Source organism: Nuphar pumila, chromosome 6, assembly GCF_984573655.1.
Source record: "Nuphar pumila chromosome 6, dmNupPumi1.hap1.1, whole genome shotgun sequence".
NCBI classification, from domain to species: domain Eukaryota; kingdom Viridiplantae; phylum Streptophyta; class Magnoliopsida; order Nymphaeales; family Nymphaeaceae; genus Nuphar; species Nuphar pumila.
Window position 1 is genome coordinate 121,277,339 of NC_143254.1, and position 19,219 is coordinate 121,296,557.

Here is a 19,219-nt window from a genome sequence, read left to right on the forward strand (position 1 = left end):
AATGTTATAAAGGGCATGCTCAGTTTGAGTAAATAGACCACAATTAGTGCCTATATTTATGTACGCAAATCCAGACCCCATTTTACTGTACCAGAGTTTCCAACTGCAACCTTGAAGTTTTGGTTCACAGAGAGAATTTTGTAGGCACCCACAAGTAGAAGTTACAATGATAAAACAGAAGTTCATTAAAGGGAACCAATTCAAATGAAGGCCATTTTCTGTTATAAATAACTTTTTTTTTATTTATGTTTGTTTTAAGTAGTTAAATGAGTATATTGTCATTAACATTGGCACCTGCGGTTAAAGAGTTTCTGAAAAAAGTTGAAGACCTACTTAAAAACAAGTTCAAATGAAAAATGAAAACCTCTCATTTTGAAAAACATATACAGCCATATTTACTAACATGACGAGCAAATATGAACTATTGTAAACACTTCATGTATAATCGATTACAGGATTTCTATGGTCATGGTTACTGAAAATAAGAAAAAGACTAACTCTATAATGAGAAGTCCATAATTTACTACCATAACTTGATGGATAAGTAAACAATATTGCCATAGTAAATATAGAATACCCAACAACTTTGGCAACTCTTATTAATTATTTCTCCTCCGTATAAAGAATGACCTGGTTTCCGTCAAAGCCTAGAAGTTGCAAGCTTAATCAGATCCTTCCTCAGTATCTTCCCAGATGGAGTCTTCGGTATGCCTCGCACAAATGATACCCTTCTGATTTTCTTGTATGGGGCAACCTGTTATAATTGCATACCCAAATAAGTTTAGCTCAGAATGGCTTTTTTTCTAGGTCTGTCACAGGGCTACTTCCAATCAAATCTGGATCTGATCAATATGATGTATCAAGTTTGAGTCTGATCTAGATTCACATTCGGATCCAAAACCAGGTCTGAATCAAAACGTGTACAACAGGTTGAATATGACCACCAACACATCCTGTTATTGTATAATCGTATATCTAGAAGACAAGGTGCTTATGAATTCATAACCATGTCATCCCATGATCATGGTCTATGTTTCAACCTCAATTTATATGTGGGTCTAGAACCATGGTTCTAATATCCTTGGGTTGGGTGTGCATGTAGGGTTTTAGATGAGATATTGTCAAAAGCTGCACCACTGACAGTTCTGTAGTGACTCCAATTGCGGTTAAAGAAAAAAAAAAAAAGACCAAGAAAATAAAACCTCCATACCTGCTCTGCTATAAACGTGATGACTTCATCTTGCAGTATATTACTTCCTTCTTTTCTCACCACATAAGCCATGGGAATCTGCCCCGCTACTTCATCGGGAAACCTGATCCACATAAAACCAAAAATTTCATCACCCTTTAGGTCTATTTGAATAATTTTCAAGTGAGGTGATTGTTTCCCAAATTCAGGTGGGGATGTCAATGGGTTGGAGTCTGTTTTGAGGCAATACCAAATCCTACATCATGGGATGTGGCCATCACATTTAGGGCCGTTTCTTTTGTGAAAATCTCCTGCCAAGATTTCTTTCTCATGACATTATCTTTCAAATGGGGGGAAGGTGTGAAGGGATTTTCACATGAAGGGTGGGAAATACCAACTGGGTTCCACTCATCCCCTATGTAATCCACTTTGTCATACCCATCTGGATCTCATTGATGCAAGTTGTTTTGATCAAGCCTGACCCGATAAAAGGATTCAGCATGGTGACAGGAATACAGCTGCAGATACGGGGATACAGTCATTTTTTATGAAGTTTTCAATATGACTAGTATGGAATTGGTAATCATATACCCTCCAACGTGTATTGGCTTTCGGATGGCAATCTGATTCTAATTGGCTCTGGATTGTTTGCAGAATCCAACTAAATGGTATTCAATCAGGTTGATGGTCAAACCAAACCTGATCTCCCCATATCCCTAAATTCAAAAAAGTGTTATAGCCAAAAGAAATTCAACGTTGCGTCCTTGGTCACAAAACTTGTATCCCAAGATTTTATTAGCACCAGAAAACACTAGCAAAAAAAAAAATTGAGGAAACATACAAATATCAAAATACTTTAAAAAATATAAAAATACTAAAATTTTTGCACTTTTAAGTGTGATATAAAAAAATAAGTGGGATTTTGAATCTCTCACGATATTGACACAATAACTTTTATCGATTGAAAGCACAGAGAATGCAAGTGTACTTGGTTTTCTACCAAGTACAAATTCTCCTAGTAATAATGTAGAAGAAAATTTTGGGAATTATGAAAGGAAACAGAATGAGGCATGAAGGGCTATTAGAGGGGTGTATGAACTTACGGTATGACAGCAGCATCAGCTATTTCAGGATGAGCGAGCAGCAGCGCCTCTAGCTCTGCAGGAGCAACCTGCATCAATTTAATTGCAGCACTATAACACCCCAATCTAGCATTTTCCTCAGTCCCTCAATTAGGGATGTCAATCAATCAGAGTTTATCAGAATTTGATTAGGTTCAGTAGCATTTGGCAAGTCAAAAACCATATCTGATTATAATTGGATGTGTATGTGGTTTTGATTTTTTGCCACCAAATCCAATATTTGATAGATATCCAAATCCGTTTACATGGGAAAAAGCAACTGGTACGAGTGTTTTACCATCAAATCCGTTTAGCCCAGATCCAATTAGTAGGATATGGTATTGGTCACATCTGATCTGAATCCAAATTGTTTACATCCCTACCCTCAACTATCATCAGTTATGAGGAGAAGACTAATTTCAGCAAAATATTGTGCAAAATTAATGAATGGCAGTTTCACCTGAAAGCCTTTGTACTTGATTGTTTACATCCCTACCCTGAACTATCATTAGTTATGAGGAGAGGACTAATTTCAGCAAAATATTATGCAAAATGAATGAATGGCAGTTTCACCTGAAAGCCTTTGTACTTGATTAACTCCTTGAGCCTATCAACCACAAACAAGTAGCCATCATCGTCGATGTAGCAGAGATCCCCCGTTTTCAGCCACCCTTCCTCAACTAAGGTCAACGCAGTGGCTTCTGGGTTCGAATAATAACCTGTTGATTCAGCAAGATATCACAAAAATAAATTAAAAATATAGAAAAACAAGTACAAGGAGAAAAAATACAAACTACGAGAATCTTTTTATTGAGATTTTACAGGAAGATAATAAATATTGTTATAAGATCATGATATTGTCATCTAAACAAAAATATCATAATATTTGTCCATGGAACTTGCCAGGGATCTCACAATTTTTCATGATATTTTGAAAATAGTGCGATACTTGTCAAGGATCATTACAATCTAGATATGTCAATTGCTCAGGCTTGGATCTGATATTTTTTCATTGAATATTGATCTGTTTAGTGAGATTCAATAAATAAAATGGCATAATAATCCGGTTGGAATTCTGTTTATGAGTTTAACACATTAATCCAAGTGGCATTTGAATCTGCTATTTGAGCAAATCGGATATAGTTTTTCTTCGCCCAAATACATGCCCAGCTCTAAATAAGTTATACTGGTAATAATTACTTACGGAATCCGATCCATTTGCATCCTTACCAGCCAGTAGGGATCTATATGAGTCCAACTCGGTTCCCATCTAGGCATTATTGGATCCAACCTAATCAGACTGTGACTAATCACATTTGAGTTTATACTCGGAATCAGACAGTGAGAAATGTCTTTTTAACATTGTTTTGAAAAAGTGTGTTTTCTTTGATTATTAGATTGCATTAGTGGTACCAACCGGGCTCCGCTTGTCTGGCAGGAGCAGTTAGTGCACGCCACCTTGTGTTGGGACGTTGCAAGTTCGAACCCCAAATGGTATGGTTGTATAACTGGTAAGGGTCTGCCAAACCCCAGCTTTATCTGTCGGCAGAAAAAAAAAACAATAGATTTCACTAGTAGTGTTTTCTGTAATTTTCGTATATGTAACTCACAACTTGATCGTACTAGTTGTAATTTTCTGTAATATCAATCACAGGGTCAAGATATTATTTTGCCCTTTATACGAAAAATCTAGGATTACCGGAAACACTTTAAAGTCTTTAAGAGCATGAGAAACGCGTTTTCCAGAAAACCATTCCGAAACCGGAAACGCAGGGTTTTCGAAACGTGTGAGAAACGCCATTTTTTTTTTTTAAAAAACGAGTTACCCACCTTACGGGAAATGCGTTTCCCATATTTGAGAAACACATATACATGTTTCTCATGTCTCGTAAGTTTTATTTTTCTTATTAAGCTTTTCTTAGTCGTTTCTCGATTCATTTCTCAACTCGTTTCCCGTTTCCCATGAAATTGAAAAACCTCGTTTCCGTTTTCGTGACCCAAAACTTTCCCAGTTTCCATTTCCTGGCAACCTTGAAAAAAATCTATGACGGAGGCCAACAGATACTCTACTTGGCTTCAAACAAACGGCAAGCTGTAGGCTGCCCTCTCACGCAAACCAGTATTGCATATGATGTTTGCCAAACAAGTGCGTGAAGTGAGCAAAAAGGACAAAAGGGCATTATAGTCTTTCAAAAAAAAGTGTGAGAATAGTATGGGACCCTGAATCTATTTTCAAAACATTTCAAAAAATATGCCGATTCGATTCTGAACCGAATCGGGTTGAATCGGTTAATTTTTTACCAAGAAATATAATTTTTGTTAATTATATTTTATTTAAAAAAAAAAAAATTAAGGACTCATCTTTTCGATGAAATTGCCCACTAGTGACAACGATCTGATTTGCTCATGTTAACCCTCAGTATTATCAAAATATTAAAAAAAGTGTGGTACCCAAATGAAACCCGCACCTCAAGATTACGAAGTCTAATGTCATCACCAATTAATGAAGACATTGACTGTTAATATTTAAACGCAAGTATTAATATATATAGTATATGCTGCTGAATGAAATATGCTAAATGAAACTTGCTAAATAAGTTTTTTAATTTTTTTTTGGTTTTTTTTAAAATTCTGACAGTACAGATGTGACCTGTGACCTATGTAGATGTGACCTACGCAGGGGTCAGCTCATGGCCAAAAGGTTAATTTTGAGGCTTTAAATATCATTTTTTTATCCAAAACACACGTTTTGTTTAGTGGAACTGACTTTTGGATCATTGAAATCTCCCTTGTATGCTCCCGAAACAGTTAATTTTTTTTTAAGCCCAGTCCTAACCCAGCCCTGACTGCAGCAAATAGTTTGATTTGGCCATATCAAATAGATTTTTATTAATAATTGTAGACATTTTTTATTTTATCTCAAAAAAAAATTCGGGGGCGCTGCCCCCAACCCCCGACTATCACACCAAATTCTTTTTTTTTTTTTTTGCTACACCCCTGTTCCCCCCACATGAATCCTAGCTAAGCCACTGCTTGTATGCATGTTTTTCAAGTAATTCAAAATCAATGGCTATGAAGGTACCAATTTTTTTCCGCTCCGAAAAACATATTTTTGGTCAAGAAAACATGATCCAAGAGTCGATTCTCACTAGATCGAACAAGCTAAACACATCTAACGGTTGAAATCTATCATAAAATACTCCAAAACTATGAAGCAGAACAAGAGATGGGGCCTAATATGTTCAGTTTTCTCTCTCTATGTATAGAGAGAAAATATTTCCTACTAATAAAGGTAAAAAATTAATGAGCTACAAATCATAGGTGCAAGTTGTATTGACTGAATCTAACCACATAGAAGGATCAAGCCTAAGCCTTGGATCATGCTTTTCTAATGTAAAAATGTGATCTTTAAAATTATGAAATTTTGCTACATTGTGGGCTGTTAATTTTTGGACCCTTTAAAAACTTAATTATTTGTCATAATCACACATGATTCAAAATAAGTTTCCTACTAAACAAACCATGTATATAAACAAACTATATAGATCTCATAACATTTGATGTACAAAAAATTTAAAAATTATGAAGAAAAGAGAGATTTCTACTCATTAGTACCGAATATATATATATATATATATATAGAAAACATTTCACACCACTACTAACCGTGGCACAATACCGATTTCGACTATAGCATGAAAGTGTAGTACGGATACGATTATCACTTGGATAAAATCGAATCGGTCTCCACGTTCTGACCATCAAATTACGTCAACACAGCGACAAACAAAAAATAGGGGAAATTTTCAATTAGGGGCCAATCTTTTGCTCCTAATTTCAAATGTGTGCTTCACAATTTTGAAATTCCAAATATGAGCTTCTGTTTTTTCTAAAAACTGCCAAATAAGAGCTTACGTTTATTATTGCCCTTAATTCACAAGTCAAATAATAATATTAATAATAACTTTTATCATTAAGAATTCCAACTGTTTACTTCAACCTTTTTTACGAGAATGAATGAGTATTTTTCAATTTTCAAGGGTCAATGCAAAAAACACAAAGGAATCGCATTTTTAAGATGATAGATGTTTGTCCCATGTTTGAAAAATTCAAAAAAATCTAGTTATATTTGAAATTAAGGCAAAAGTTAGCCCCTAAGTGAAACTTTTCCATATAGTAATGCTACGAAGCACAAATCTGCATGTGCCACATGGAAGCCTTCAATTGAGAGGACTGGTTTTAGAGGCCGAGGGTCCGTTTCTTTGCTCAAAAGGAAAAAAATCTCCCCCCATTGACTCTCAATTAGTATCTAAAATTTATTGCTATTCATTTCATTCAAATAGGCACTGTTTGGAATCTGGTTGCTGGAATGGAATCATGTGCGTTTCCAGCTACCTCTAGGATCAGTGGTAGCTGCCAAATCCATTCTTTAGTGTAAATACAAAGTAGGAAGGGCATCACTTCCCATCCCAAATGCATGAACTCCAATCCCAGCTACCAGATTCCAAACAGACCCTAGGTTATCTCAGTTGATATTTAATATTTGTTATCTAAATTGATTACTTTCCATTCCTCTCTCTCCATGTTGAATTTGAGTGAGTGAGCATGCATAAAATCAGGGTGGAAAGATCATGAAATCATCATGATTGTTGCAAAGTATTTGAATTGAAGTTTTGAAGTTGCAGATTCAAATTGATTCGGAATATAGTCTAGATTTGACATGTAAAATGCTTTTAAAAAAAAATCAGCTTCGATTAAGATGTGAACATACATAAGAAAAATACAGTTTGGACCCCCCATAAGATCCATGTAGATAAATATGAATTCAATTTAAAGACTAAAATTTATAGGTTCATGTGTGGAGAAAAGTGCAAATTTGATTGAAGATCCAACAAAAACTTTCTCACGCAAAAGCCCACCTGACCAGACTCGCGTAGCGTTACGTGAAAGAGACCGAGAAAAGAAAGACGGGGGGGGGGGGGGGGGGGGGCGTCACTTGGAAGGGAACCGGGGGATCAGTCCGTACCTTTCATGATGCAGGGACCACGCAGCCACAGCTCACCCCTGGCGTTCTCCCCCAGCGCCCGTCCTGTCTCGGGTTCCACCAGCTTGGCCTCCATGTTCGGGGACAGCAACCCGCAGGTCCCGATGCGCTTGCTCTCCTCCACCGTATCGGTCGAGGCACCCATTCCCGTCGTCTCTGTCATCGCGTACCCTTGCTGCATAGCTATCCACGGGAACCTCGCGGCGAAGCTCCCCATCACGTCTCGGCTCAGCGGGGCCCCACCGGACAGAACCGTCTGCAGCGACCTCACGTCGTACCTGTCAACGACCGGGTTCTTGGCCAGTGCGACCAAGACCGGCGGTGCGAGCGGGAAGTAGGTGACCCGGTACCGCTCGATCGCCGAGACGGCGCATTCCACGCCCGGTTCGCAGAGCACCACGACCGTCGATCCCGACGCCAGCGCGCCCAGAGCCAGCACCGTCAGTCCGTACACGTGGAACATGGGTACGCGACAAAGGAATGTCTGCGGGCCCTCGTCCAATCGGAACCGTTGCATCACCATGATGATCGTCGCGATGAGGCTGCGGTGAGACGACGCTACCCCCTTGCTCGCCCCCGTCGTCCCGGACGAGTAGAGGAGCGTCGCGGTGTCGTCCTGGCGGACCGGTTCCCTTGGAGTCGGCCGGCTCGGCCGGGCGACGACGAGCTCCTCCATGGTGCACACGATCCTTAGACCTGAATGGCCGCCGCTCCGGTCGCCATCTGTACCGATGAGGACGATCGGGACGCCGAGGCCGGCGAGCTTGGGGACGAGGGCTGGGGTGGCGAAGGCGAGGGAGGGGCGGGAGTCGACCGCCTGCAGCCGGATCTCGCGCGGGGTGTTGAGGGGGTTGGTGGTGGTGAGGACGGCGCCGAGGGACATCACGGCGAGGCAGACGACAGGGAAATGGACGGAGTTAGGGGAGAGGAGGAGGACGACATCGCCCCGGCGGATGTCGAGAGAGGAAAGTCCGTCCGCGAGGGATCGGACCATGGACCACAGTCGGGTGTAGGTGACCTCCTCTCCGGTGGCGGCATCGATTAGGGCGACATCGCCGGCGTGGTCTCGCGAGGAGACGAAGGCGGCGACGTCGAGATGCTCCGCCGCTGGGAGGTCGACGGGCGTTCTCTTGCTGTAGAAGATGCAGTCCGAGGGGCAGAAGCCGCTTCTCGGGTTTATCCATCGACACTCTACCATTCCTCTCTCTGACAGATTGAGATCGTGTCTCTCTCCCTCTCCCTCTCCCTCTCCCTCTCCCTGCATATCGTTGAGATGTGTGCAAAGAGAGGCCAGGCGTTGACAGACTCAGTCAGTCGATCCTGGAAAGTATCACTCGCACGCTCGTTGCTTTCATTGCAATCGCGGAGGAGGAGGATGGAACCGTGCATTTAAAGCCTGGCACGCGGGTGTGGGGCCTACCTCCTTGAACTTACCGTCGATCTGGCGCTTTAGCATGTGGGACCCAACCTGCTCGGAGTCTCGCTGGGTGCGGCAGCGTGTTTCAGACGCTTGCATGTAGAAGTGCGAACCCTAGCAGGTTACACCCCACCAAAAAAAACACGCGTCTGTTTGCATCACAGTCCTATCAATGTTTTTGCAAAAACTTAATTACTTTTTTTTATCATTTATGTCGTGAAATGATGTTTTGAGTAAACGACAAAAATATCCTCTAGTTAGAGTTTGCAAATACTCATGTACCTTTTTTCGCCATTAGCATCGTGAATCAATATTTTGAGTAAAGAACAAAAATATCTTTCTGTCAGAAAGGGTTAAAATCATCACCGTTTTCGTCCTAAAGAGTAAACTCTTCTGCTTTAACAGAAGCTCCTCGCAATATGTCGCCCTAAACATTCTTAATTACCCTTTGATGATGCACCATCTGCTGTAATCGGAGCTCCTTTTGACGATGCAACTTTTGTCATCGTCTGCTACCGTTAGAGCACCCCTTACCGTTATCTGTTGCCACCAGAGCGTAGTCGGAGCACCATTGCCACCATCGGCTGCATTTACCTTCTAGGTGTTTCTCCTCCACTGTCGGATTAACAAAACGTGTGTCCTAAAAGGTGAGTTTTGTGTAAGTTTTCATTCTATAAAAAAATCTATTTGTAAATCCGAATGCTAAATCTTACAAGTGATTGTACTATACATGCTAAATAACACCTATTTCCATACTGAAACAAGAGTCATGAAAGACAACAATATGTACTTATGAAGGCTAAATTTATACAATGATTTGTAAGTTTGAAATTAACAAAGAAGTATATATTTAATACAATAGCAATTTGTTCGATACAACAACGATTTATATGTTTGAAGCAGTAGCGATTTACAATTTATGATTCATGATTTATACATTTAAAGCAGCAACGATTTATACATTTAATGCAGTAGCGATTTATGATTTACAACGATATATACTTATGAAGGGTTCGATTTCTACAACGATTTGTACGTTTAATGTAGTAGTCATGTGTATTTATGATTTATGAAGTTACCATGATTTATACGTAAGTTTTCTAAATCGTACTACGATGTTTACTTAGGAAACCAAAATGTTACAACGATTAGTACTTATGAAGAATGCGATTTGTACAACGATTTATATGTTTGAAGCAGCAACAATTTATACGTTTGATACAGTAGCGATGTGTAATTATGAAGTTACTTCGATTTGTACTTAATTTTGCTAAATCGTACTACGATATTTATTTATGAAGCCAAATATTACGATGGCTTGTAATGTTGGTGATTATTTAACGAATGTGATAATTTGTAATGATATATACTTGAGAAAGCGGTTGTAACATACAATGATTCAGTTAAATTTATGTGTTCTGCAGGTTAGCAATGACTACAATTCGTAAGACAAGAAAGCCTTCACCGTTTGAGGGGATGACTCTTGAAAAAATCATCCGCCAATCCGATATATGTGAGGGTTATCTAAAGAACATTGAGAATGAAAAAGACAGAAACAAATTGTTGGATATTTATTATGCGGAGCCTGATCCTTCATATATTGAAGATGAGAAAGATGAGGAAGAACTAAAGTTGAAGAAGAAAAAGAAGAAGAAGGATGACGAAGAGAAGGAAAAGCAAAGGAAAAAGGAGGAGGAGAATGAAAACTATATGCACTTATGAGGCAAAAGGATTTCTTCTTGTCGACTATGCAAAATTAAATCTAGATGCACATCATTCTTCATGTTATCTGTCATGATCGTCAGTTGCATCGCACTATACTATGCATCGAGTTGTTATTTACCGTGCCAAGAAAAGAAACGACTTATCATATATGTGTGTTGATAATAGCGATTCAAGAGACAGTGATTTAATGACATTTACAATGTTGTGAAGCAATTTCAATTTTAATCGCTAAATAAACAGTGATTTGAATACGCACATCGCCACCGCAATCATGCAACAATGTAAATGTCGCACACACACATTTCAATATCATAATACAAATATCATACAAATCGACACTAGCAAACACATAATATGTTATAAATCGATATACATATCGCATAATATATTACAAATCAATACAGAAATTCAGCATAATAGCTTACAAATCGATATTAACAAACAAAATAATATCTCGCAAATCGATAGTATGTTACTACAACCGCGATTTGCATTATACTATTCCAATATTTTCTATATAAAGGCAAATCGTTGTTGCTTACATAGACGTCTTGCTTAAGTCGCAAACATCATAACTGGAATCCAGGTCTCACAAGGCATATCGATTTTTTACAACGAGCGGGATGTGAAACGACGTTTCTTTTACAAATGAATGACACATATTTTTGTAACAAAGGTAAATTATTGTGGCGATTTATGATTTATGATTCATGATTTACATATTTAAAGCAACAACGATTTATACAATTAATGCAGTAGAGATTTATGATTTATAAAGTTACTAAGATTTATAATCAAGTTTGCTAAATCGTACAACGATGTTTAATGTTGAAGTCCAAATGTTACAACTATATGTACTTATGAAGGATGCGATTTCTACATTGATTTGTACGTTTAAAGCACCGATTTGTACGTTTAAAGCAGGAACCCTAAAACCCTTAATGCCTAAACCCTAACCCTAAAACCTAAACCTAAACCCTAACCCTAAAACCTAAACCCTAAACCCTAACCCTAACCCTAACCCTAACCCTAACCCTAACCCTAACCCTAACCCTAAACCCTAAATCCTAAAACCTAAAACCCGAAACCCTAAACCCTAACCCTAACCCTAACCCTAAACCCTTAACCTAAACCCTAAACCCTTAATATCTTACTAAGCCCAAACCCTAAACCCTCAATATCTTACTAAACCCTAAACCCTAACCCTAACCCTAAACCCTTAATATCTTACTAAACCATAACTGTAAACCCTAACCCTAAACCCTTAATATCTTACTAAACCGTAATGCTAAACCATAAACCCTTAATATAACCCTAAACCCTAAACCCTTAATATCTTACTAAACCCTAACCCTAAACCCTTAATATCTTACTAAATCGTAATGCTAAACCATAAACCCTAAATATCTTACTAAACCATAACCCTAGACCCTAAACCCTTAACCTAAACCCTAAACCCTTAATATCTTACTAAACCTTAACCCTAAACCCTAAATCCTAAATCCTAACCCTAAACCTTTAATATCTTACTAAACCGTAATGTGAAACCATAAACCCTTAATATATTACTAAACCCTAAACCTTAAACCCTAAACCCTAACCCTAAAACCTATAAACTAAACCCTATACCTAAACCCTTGATTATGAAGATGATTCGTTATAGCGATTTATAAGCTATAAACAAGAATTTTCATATCGATTTGTATGATATTTGATCATCGATTTGCGTTATACTATGACGATATTTTTGTAACAAAGGCAAATTGACTAAACATTACAACAATTTTTATGATATCAATAGGATTTTCCATATCGATTTAAGAAAATATTTTAATTCTTAATATCATTTTAAGATATTGTTTTGATTCTAAATATCGATTTTTAAGATATCAAAACGAATTTCCAAATCGATTTAAGATATTGTTCTTAATCTTAATATCGATTTTAGTACTGATTCTTGATATCAATTTAAGCTATTATTTTGATTCTTAATATCAATTTATATGTTATTGTTATGATTTTAAATATCGAGTTATATGTTGATTCTGTATATCAATTTATAAGCTATCAACAGGAATTTCCATATCGATTTGTATGATGCTATGACAATATTTTCGTAACAAAGACAAATGGACTAAATCGTTGTCACTGAACAAATCATTGTAATGATCGATGTTCGTAAATAAAAATCAAACAATTGTTTAGCGTTGTGTACAGTGAAAATGCCACTGATTTGCTTTTACGAGTTGTTCCTATCGCGATTTACACAGTTGAATTAATAAACGTCTGAAACAGTCTTAGAGAAGATTCTAAGCATGTCGACCTCTTTCGCTTTTGTACCAAAAGTGGACATGTCTGGGATGTCGGAAAAGTTTGTCGGTCAGAATTTCAAGCGTTGGCAGCAACGCATGAAAATCTGGTTCACTACGATAGGGTTGTTGTCGGTTCTGGAACTCGACTGCCCTTCAATTTCTAATACTGACCCTGACCCTACTGCGGTCTCTGCGGCTGTAGAGTGGAAAGAAAAGGACAGTATATGTCGTGGTTGCATACTGTTGGCTCTGTCCAACACATTGTTCGATGTGTATTGTTTCTCATCTACCACTGCTAAGGGCCTATGGGATCAACTTGACAAGAAGTACAATACCGAAGACCAAGGTCTTGAAAAGTACTATGTTGCCAAGTTTCTGAAATATCAGATGGTAAAGGGCAAGTCGGTCACTAAGCAGACACACGAGTTTCTGTTGTTGCTCCATAGTTTGGCTGAGGCTGAGATGAAACTTCCTCATAAGTTTCAAGTTATGACCATCGTGGAGAAATTTCCTAAGTCTTGGGTAGACTTTGGTATGTCTCTCAAACACCGTAGAGGGAAGATTTCTCTGGATGATCTTATGGTAGCCATAGCCATTGAAGAAGAGCATAGAAGCCAGAAACAGATCGTGATGCCAACTGAACAACCTAAGGTGAACATGATTACCGGATCTTTTAAGGGCAAGGGACAAAAACCAAATTCTGCAATGAAAAACCAGTTTAAACCTAAGGCCAAAATCCAGAAAAAGGCAAAGAACAAACCGTGCTGCAACTGTGGGCAGGTTGGGCACTGGGCTAAGGAATGTCCTTCCAAGAAGGCCAAAGCTCATGGGACCACAGATGGAACGCCTCAAGTCAACATGGTGACTGAGGTCGTTGGGACCAATACTGGGTATGTTTCTGTTAACCCGCAAATCTATCACGTTTATGAGCTAACTGAGTGGTTGGTTGACACTGGGGCTAACGTGCACGTTTGTACTGATAAGTCTGTCTTTGTCTCATACCAGGTTGTTGTACGCAGATCCGTGACTATGGGCAATTCAACGGCTGCAAAAGTGTTAGGGATTGGACGCGTGGATCCGAAGTTTCCTTGAGGACGAGTTCTGTCTTTACAGAGAGTGCACCATGTGCCTGTAGTTAGAAGGAACATTCTAAGAGGTTCAGGTCTTGTTAGAGAGGGTTATGAATTTAACTTTAAATGTAATAAAGTTGTTATTTTACATTCTGAAACCTTTAGTGACAAGGGGTATTTAGATGATGGTTTGTTTAAACTTTATGTTGAACATGTTTACAGTGATAAATTAGAAAATGATGTTTCGTTTGATTCATTATCTAATGTTGCATATAACATAGAATCATCTGATTTGTGGCATAATAGATTAGGTCATGTGAATTTCAATTCTGTGAAACGCATGATGAACTTGAAAATGATTCATGAGCATTTCATTGATAAAACTAAAAAATGTGAAATTTGTGTGCAAGCAAAACAATGTAAGAAACATTTTCATACGATTGTTAGAGATTCTGAAATATTGGATCTAGTGCACACATATATCTCTGAGTTTAATGGAGTGTTAACCAAAAATCATAAAAATTATTTTATCACTTTTATAGATAATGGCATTAAATATTGTTATGTGTATCTGCTAAAATCAAAAGACGAAGCTTTTGATAAGTTTCTTATTTTTAAGAATGAAGCAGAAACACAAACTGGTAGAAAACTGAAAAGACTAAGGTCTGACAGAGGGGGGGAATATACCTCTAATAAACTCGATGAATATTGCAAGTCTGTTGGCATAGTTCATGAGTTTACTGCTCCATATTCTCCTTAATCTAATGGGATTGCAGAAATAAAGAATAGAACCCTAATTGACATGATAAATACTCTACTTGGAAGTTCTGGATTACTTACCTAAATGTGGAGGGATGCTCTGAATATGGCTTGACATATTCTGAATAGAGTTCCTCAGAAGCATAAGGACAGTAGCCCTTTTGAACTCTGGAGAAATAGGAAATCGAGCTTGAAATACCTTAAAGTTATGGGGGTGCCTTGCTAAGGTACTTGTGCCAGAGCACAATAGGAAGAAGCTGAGTCCTAAAACAGTAGATGATGTCTTTTTGGGTAATGTAGAGAACAACTATGCCTATAAATTCTTAGTAATTAAGTCTAAGATATCTGGCACAGATGTAAACTCTATTGTTGAGCTTCGAGAAGCTACATTTTTTGAGGATGTATTTCCCATGAAAGTTGGTGTACCTCAGAATCTTCCTTCTTTAGATATACCTTCAACTTCTGGTTCCATTCCCGAACATGTGGAAAGGATGACAGATGTGGGGGTAAAACCATCTTGTTCCCATCCTGGACCCATTGAGTCTGAGAAAGTGGCTGAACCTAGAAGGAGCAAGAGACCACGGATTACCAAGGATTTGGGAAGTGATTTTATCACTTACCTTATCGAGGATGATCCTCCCACTTTCTGAGATGCAATGGCTTCACCTAGAGCAATGCATTGGAAAGAAGCCATAAAGAGTGAAATGGACTCCATTGTCTCTAATGGCACTTGGGAACTGGTTAACCTCCTGTTGAGAAACTCGGTTTTGATGTCACATAATATGATACACTGTCTTATTTGATTTTGTATGATATGATAATATGTTCTCTTGAAATAATGTTATATTATGACTGAATATGTTTTGCCTTAAATCTAACGAGTATTTGACGCAAGGATATCTCACCCAATAAGGATGGAGACTTCCTGTTCAAGTACAACTATGGTGCAATCATACTCCTTGAAGAAAAAGCTTGATGAGCCATGCTTTCCTAAAGTTCAAATGAAGATATCGGCTACCTCAAGATGAAGATTTTTTCTTCTTTAGAGTCATATGTAACAGAACCTTCAGGATCTTGCATTTTGCATATTACATACTCATTCATACATACTATATCATAAAAGTATACGATAGTTTCAAAAAGCTCCTTTTTTGAAAACCAATAAGTGTACCTTCTTACAACCTTTTATGAAAAAGATATTTTGCCATATAATAATTGTACCTTCTTACAACCTTTTATGAAAAAGACATTTTGTCATTGTACCTTACACTATATACAAGACAACATGAAAAAAGGAATGTAGGAAAAAGACAAAAACATAAAATCAGCTACATAAGAAAAACAAATAAAATATGTTTTTGAAAAGACTTTAGTTATCTTCTCTAATGAAATGTTTTCTTAATACAAGAAGAAGACAAAAACATAAATCGGCTACACATAAGAAAAACAAATAAAATATGGTTTTAAAAGGACTCTAGTTACCTTTTTTTTTAGAATGTCGACTTACTTGAAGTCATCATTCTCTCTAGTTACCTTTTTTCATAACCATAGAATGTCGACTTACTTGAAGTCATCATTCTCTCTACAAAGCATTAAATGCCTTCTGTAACAAATCCTTTCTAAATATCCTTCCCAAAGAATGTCGACCTTCTTTTTGGTCCTTATTCTCTCTGAAGACTTTGAAAAACACAACATAAAGAAAACACTTGACATGACTATGTACAAATAAATATCTCAAAACACTAATTTAAAGCAAAGAAGTACTAATGTACCTCAAATCATTAATTAGAATAAAGACAAAACTACAACCCAACGTTCAATGTACTATTGTAAGAAATAGACTTTTTACATAAAATATGTATTACCTAAAACAATACAACGACTAGTGTACCCTCTATTATACTCTTATGGAAAAAGGCATTCTCGATCTTCTCTAAAAGATATTTTTGAAATGACATAACATTTCATATTTCAAAAAGTTACAATTCCAAAATGTAACGACTACTTTTTAAAGGCTATATAAACACACTCAAATAAACTATTCAAACAATGGAATGAAATAGACGTGTGAGCTTACAAAGAGAAAAATTTCTATTCGTGATTTGAAAAGAGAGCCTTGAAAAAGAAAGAGAAAAAGAAAAAAGAAGAAAAGAGAAAAAGTCAAGTCCAGCTCTTTGACAAAGAGTATCCTATGAGTGACAAACAGAACATTCTTAGAATCCTTCATTAGTGCATTCATATCATTCTGAAGGTTCTATAGGAAGTATTGTAAATCTGTTTATTCACTGTATTCCTTCTTTGTTTAAAGAAGTAGACCTCTGTGAAAGAGGGTGTTGCCCTTCTCTGTTGAGAGAAGAAGACCTCTTGGGAAGAGGGTGTGCCTCTTCTCTGTTGAGAGAAGAAGACCTCTTGGGAAGAGGGTGTTGTACTATTTATCCGGTAACTCGGATGTTATAGTGGAATCTCAAGTGGTTTGCTTGGGAACTGGATGTAGGTCTGGATATTGACCGAACCAGTATAACTTCTGTGTTTTATGTGTTGTGCCTTATTGCTTAGTTATTTTATTTTATCGATCATAATCATATTTCACTATTCACCCCCCCTCTAGTGGAATTTCATTTGGTATCAGAGCAGGTTTGCTGGTTTCGACGTAACAAGTCTTCCAGCACAAATGACATCTACCTCTTATGCTCGTGATATTGAAGGTCAACACGCATCTCGTCCTCATTTCTTCAATGGCTCCAACTATGGATATTGGAAGTGCAGAATGACTATCTTTCTCAAATCCATAGACTTTGCTGTTTGGAAAATTGTTGAGCACCCATACACATCTCCATCCGCAGACTATAACTTATGGTCTGATGAAGAAAAGAAAATGGCAAACCTAAATGCAAAGGCTATGAATGCCTTATATTGTGCCATTGATCAGAATGAATTCAACAGAGTATCTATATGTGAATCTGCATATGACATTTGGCATTCCTTGGACGTTATTCATGAAGGAACCAACAAAGTAAAAGAAGCCAAAATATCATCTCTTGTTAGAAAATATGAGTTGTTCAAGATGAACAAAGATGAACCCATCACAGAGATGTTTACCAGATTCACCAACATCACCAATGATCTGAAATCTCTGGGTGTAACATACTCCCAGACTGAAAAGGTGAAGAAAATCTTGAGATCTCTCACAACTGATTGGGAGAAAAAGACTACTGCTATTGAAGAAGCTCAAGATTTATCTAAACTTACATTGGACGACTTAATAGGCAATCTTATGGCCTATGAAGTCCACATGAAAGAAAGAAGGGAAGAAGAGCAACCAGTAAAGAAAACTCTAGCTTTCCCAGCCCTATCTGAGAATAAAGACTCAGATAAAGAATCAGAAATTGCGCTACTTACCAGAAAATTCCAGCGCTTCATGAGAAGGAACCGGCTTCCAAACCGGCACAAGGAAAGAAAAGATCTTAAAGAAGATCCCATGTGCTTTCAGTGTAATAAGCCAGGCCACTTAAAACGTGATTGTCCACTTCTCAAAAGAAAGTCCAAAACTGAGGAACCAAAGAAGAGGTTCTTCAAGAAAAAGGCTCTGCATGCTCAATGGGATAATTCAGAACCATCCACCAGTGAAGAGTCAAGTGATGATGAAGCCGAAACTGCAAATATGTGTTTCATGGCAAACGAAAGTTCGGCTCCAAAGAAGAAGAACAGATGGATACTAGATAGTGGATGTTCAAAGCACATGACAGGACATCCAGACCTTTTTGTTGTTCTTCATCATAAAGAAGGAGGAACCGTCACCTTTGGAGACAACAACAAAGGTTTGATAATTGGTATTGGAAATATTGGTAACATAGACAAACCTCTTATCAAAGACGTTCTCCTTGTTAAAGGCTTAAAACATAACCTACTAAGTATCAGTCAAATGTGTGACACAGGTTATAATGTTAGCTTTAATCATGATGCATGCCTCATAGCTGACACCAATGAAAACATCATCTTAAAAGGTATAAGAAAGAATAATATATATGAACTGTACCTAGAAAACATCACAGAACATTGCCTCATAGCTAATAATGACACTCAACATCTATGGCACATGAGAATGAGCCATGTCAATTCTAAATACATGTCTAAACTAGCTAAAAGATAAGTTAGTACGTGGGTTACCCAACATATCTTTTAAAAAGAATTATTTTTATGATGCATGTCAATTAGGAAAATTGTCAAAATCTTCTTTCAAATCAAAGAATGTCATTTCAAGTAAAAGACCTTTAGAGCTTCTCCACCTGGACCTTTTTGGTCCTTCTAGGGTAGCTAGCCTTAATAATAATAGATATGCTTTTGTCATTGTAGATGATTACTCAAGATTTACTTGGGTAATATTTTTGAAAAACAAAAGTGACACGTTTTGTCAGTTTAAAATCTTATTGTATCGCCCCGGATTTCCAAAACAAAGCTAAGTTAAAATTTTCATGAATTTCTTTTTTTTTTCTTTGCAGCGGAACTTAGAAAAGCTTTTAGCAGCGGAATCAGACGATAATGAGTCGTCAGTTTTAGAAAACTCCGAGCACGTTGCAGGTAT

The 19,219-nt window shown here is 37.6% G+C and overlaps 1 protein-coding gene across 1 annotated transcript; it reads right to left on the reverse strand.

Moving 5' to 3' along the window:
* Positions 1–360: 360 nt before the first annotated feature.
* Positions 361–8,697, reverse strand: LOC149835971 (putative CoA ligase CCL5). Its single transcript, XM_090010734.1, has 5 exons — positions 7,337–8,697; positions 2,884–3,029; positions 2,293–2,360; positions 1,211–1,313; positions 361–754 (listed from the first exon to the last, which is right to left on the reverse strand). Exons 1-5 carry the CDS (start codon positions 8,616–8,618, stop codon positions 641–643), a joined length of 1,713 nt encoding a protein of 570 aa, XP_089866860.1. The 5' UTR covers positions 8,619–8,697; the 3' UTR covers positions 361–640.
* Between the last annotated feature and the right edge of the window lie 10,522 nt (positions 8,698–19,219).